Below are 2480 nucleotides of genomic sequence, written 5' to 3' on the forward strand. Positions count from 1 at the left end.
AAAAAAAAAAAAAAAAAAAAAATTTTCTGGACACGTTTATTGTAAAAAATACAAATATTACAATATTTGACAGTGTCAAAGTGAAAGTCTTCTGTCATCTTTACACCCACAAGGATCCACAGTTAACTATTTGCTATATATTCTATATGTCTTCAAACTTTTTCTCTATACAATATTTTAACAAAAATGGTACAGTGTTATACATACTTTTTGCATATAATTTAGTGGACTTAAAAAAAATAAATGCACCTGACGGGTGAAAAACATTTCATCTTTTTATGTCAACATCTTAAATTTTTCTTGATCATTTATCAGTTTGCTTTAAAGTAAAAATTTACCTCAAATTTGAGTTTTACATTCCTAAGGATCTTTATATCCTCTTTACCTAGCAGTAGCTGGCACACCATAGGTGCTCAAACAAATGTTTCATGGATGAGTATTTTTTTAAATGTTCAGTTTATAGTCCGAGGTGGTAAGTCAAAAAGTGAAGGACACAGAAAACCAAATACGTATTGCATTTCTAGGAAGATTCATCCTAAGAGAAATTTCTTCTGGAACAAGGACAAAGGAACATTTTTTTCGTTCAAGAAAAGAAGTAATTTTCAGGTTGTTATGCAATTGTTAGGTTATTCTTGTCTTGGTTTTTTCCTAGTGTTTTGACTGTTCTTTTTAATTCATAAAATAATTGATATTAAGATATATTATTAGGGTGTTAAAATAATTCTCTATAGCACAACTGGTTCTCCGGGGCAGGAATCCAGATCACATTTGGAGAACAGAAAGCAGCTCTTGCCAGAGTCATAGGTCTTTTCTAAATCACGGACACTCTGAAATGCTCCTGTGACCATCTAAGAGGCTGGAGTGAGGAGAGGGAGACCCCCGGGAGCACGAGCTGGTGGAGAACATAAAAGCCTCTCCCCCGGCCCCGCGAGGCCCCAGCGTCTCTCTGCGCGCTTCTCTCCTGGATCAATAACCGCCCCCTCCCGGGCAGTGCCTGGAACAATAAGGGGATCTGGCTTCTTGGCTGGTTCAAAACTACTCACGCTTCTCTCAACCCCTCTACCTTTCCCTGCCGCGCACCCCCAAAAAACACGTGTGGAAATACAAAAAGAGATGCGGGTATAAGGAAGATGATGGGATTTCTCATCTTTTCACTGGGAAAGGCCCCGCACTCTTCGGGCGACAGGACAACGTCCCCGAGTACGACGCTTGCGGCCGGGAAAGACCCTTTGTCCGGGACGGCGGCGCGCGCCCTCAGACACGCTCCGGACAAAGCCCCTTCCAGTCCCGGCCGCACTGCCCTACCGAGCCACGCGCCCTCAGAATTAGGGACCAACCCCGGAGCCGCACGGGAAACGTGTCGGCTACGTTACGCGGGAGACGCAGGACTAACGAGTGGCCGAGGCCCGCACGCAGGCAGAGACGCGCGCGGGCGGCGAGCCCGACTCCGCGCTGAGGGGCGTCGCGTGGCGCCCGCTCCCGCGCGCCCGGCCCGGCCGCACTCACAAGGTGTCCAGCAGGAGCTTGGCAGCGCCCTCGGAGGTGAGCCTCTGCCGTTTCTGGAACAGCTCCCAGCGCTCCCGCTGCTCGCCCAGGTCCAGCGTGGACACCGAGGACGTCGGTGTCGCCGGAGTCGGCGGCGGAGGCGGCGGCGGTGGGAGCAGCGCCAGCTCCGGCGGCGGCTCCCCGGGGCCCGCCTCCTGGGCCCGCGGCAACGAACTCCTCAGCCGCCGCTTCGGCGACGGCTGCTTCGCCACCGCCTGGTCCCCGCCCCCGGCCTGGCTCGCCGAGCGCCGTGTGCGGCTTGTGTTGGTAGCCGGGGCGGCGGCCCCGGACCGCTTCTGCCCGCGCGGGTTGGCGGCAGGAGCCGCACTCTTGGCCCGCCGCATGCCTCCCCCGGCTCGGCGCGCAGGCCTCGCAGCGCCGCGCGCCCCCGCTCTCCCGCGCGCGTCCCCGCCACCCGCCAGCCCTCAGGCCCAGGGGGCGCTGCGCGGGGCTGCCCGGCTCGGCCGGCACAAGTGGCTGCTCGCCGCCTGCCCGCAGAGGGGAGACCCAGCACGCCCGCCCCCGGCACCTGCCAGCTGGGTCCTGCAGGCTTAACAGGACTGCGCCTCCGGCCTTCACTCCCGGACACCCAGAACCCACCTGCACCTGCGAAGGCGCCCCTGCCCCTTCTGAATCCGGAGGGCTTCTTCATACCTTCCTGACCTGGAGGGGCCTGAGTCAAGCCTGAATTAATGGGCACATCTGAGCTGGCAGCCTGGGGTAACTTCATCTCCAAAATGGGGAACAGTACCTACCCTGCAGGAGCCATTGCGCACCTAAAATGAGCTAATTTGTGTAAACGGCCCAGCACCTGCTATCTGCTGGATAAACAGCAGCCAAAATCATAATTCTTAAACTTTGTCTTTTCTGTCACGTTATAAAACAGTGCCTTGAGGATATCTATGGTCAACAGATTTTGTTTTTAATTTTAATTA

The 2480-nt window shown here is 54.0% G+C and overlaps 1 protein-coding gene across 2 annotated transcripts in view; it reads right to left on the minus strand.

The window, feature by feature from the left end:
* CENPV (centromere protein V) overlaps window positions 1-1983 on the minus strand; it is a 22510-nt gene extending 20527 nt beyond the window's left edge. The window contains exon 1 of one of the 2 annotated variants that reach the window (XM_012651401.1): window positions 1507-1904. In XM_012651401.1, the coding sequence (XP_012506855.1) occupies window positions 1507-1889 (383 nt within the window). In that variant the 5' untranslated portion in view covers window positions 1890-1904. Of the gene's footprint in view, window positions 1-1506 lie in introns of both variants that reach the window. The other variant, XM_012651402.1, reaches the window with a different exon arrangement.
* Between the last annotated feature and the right edge of the window lie 497 nt (window positions 1984-2480).

The sequence above is a fragment of the Propithecus coquereli genome, unplaced genomic scaffold (genome assembly GCF_000956105.1).
Source record: "Propithecus coquereli isolate 6110/MARCELLA unplaced genomic scaffold, Pcoq_1.0 Scaffold355, whole genome shotgun sequence".
Classification (NCBI taxonomy): Eukaryota; Metazoa; Chordata; class Mammalia; order Primates; family Indriidae; genus Propithecus; species Propithecus coquereli.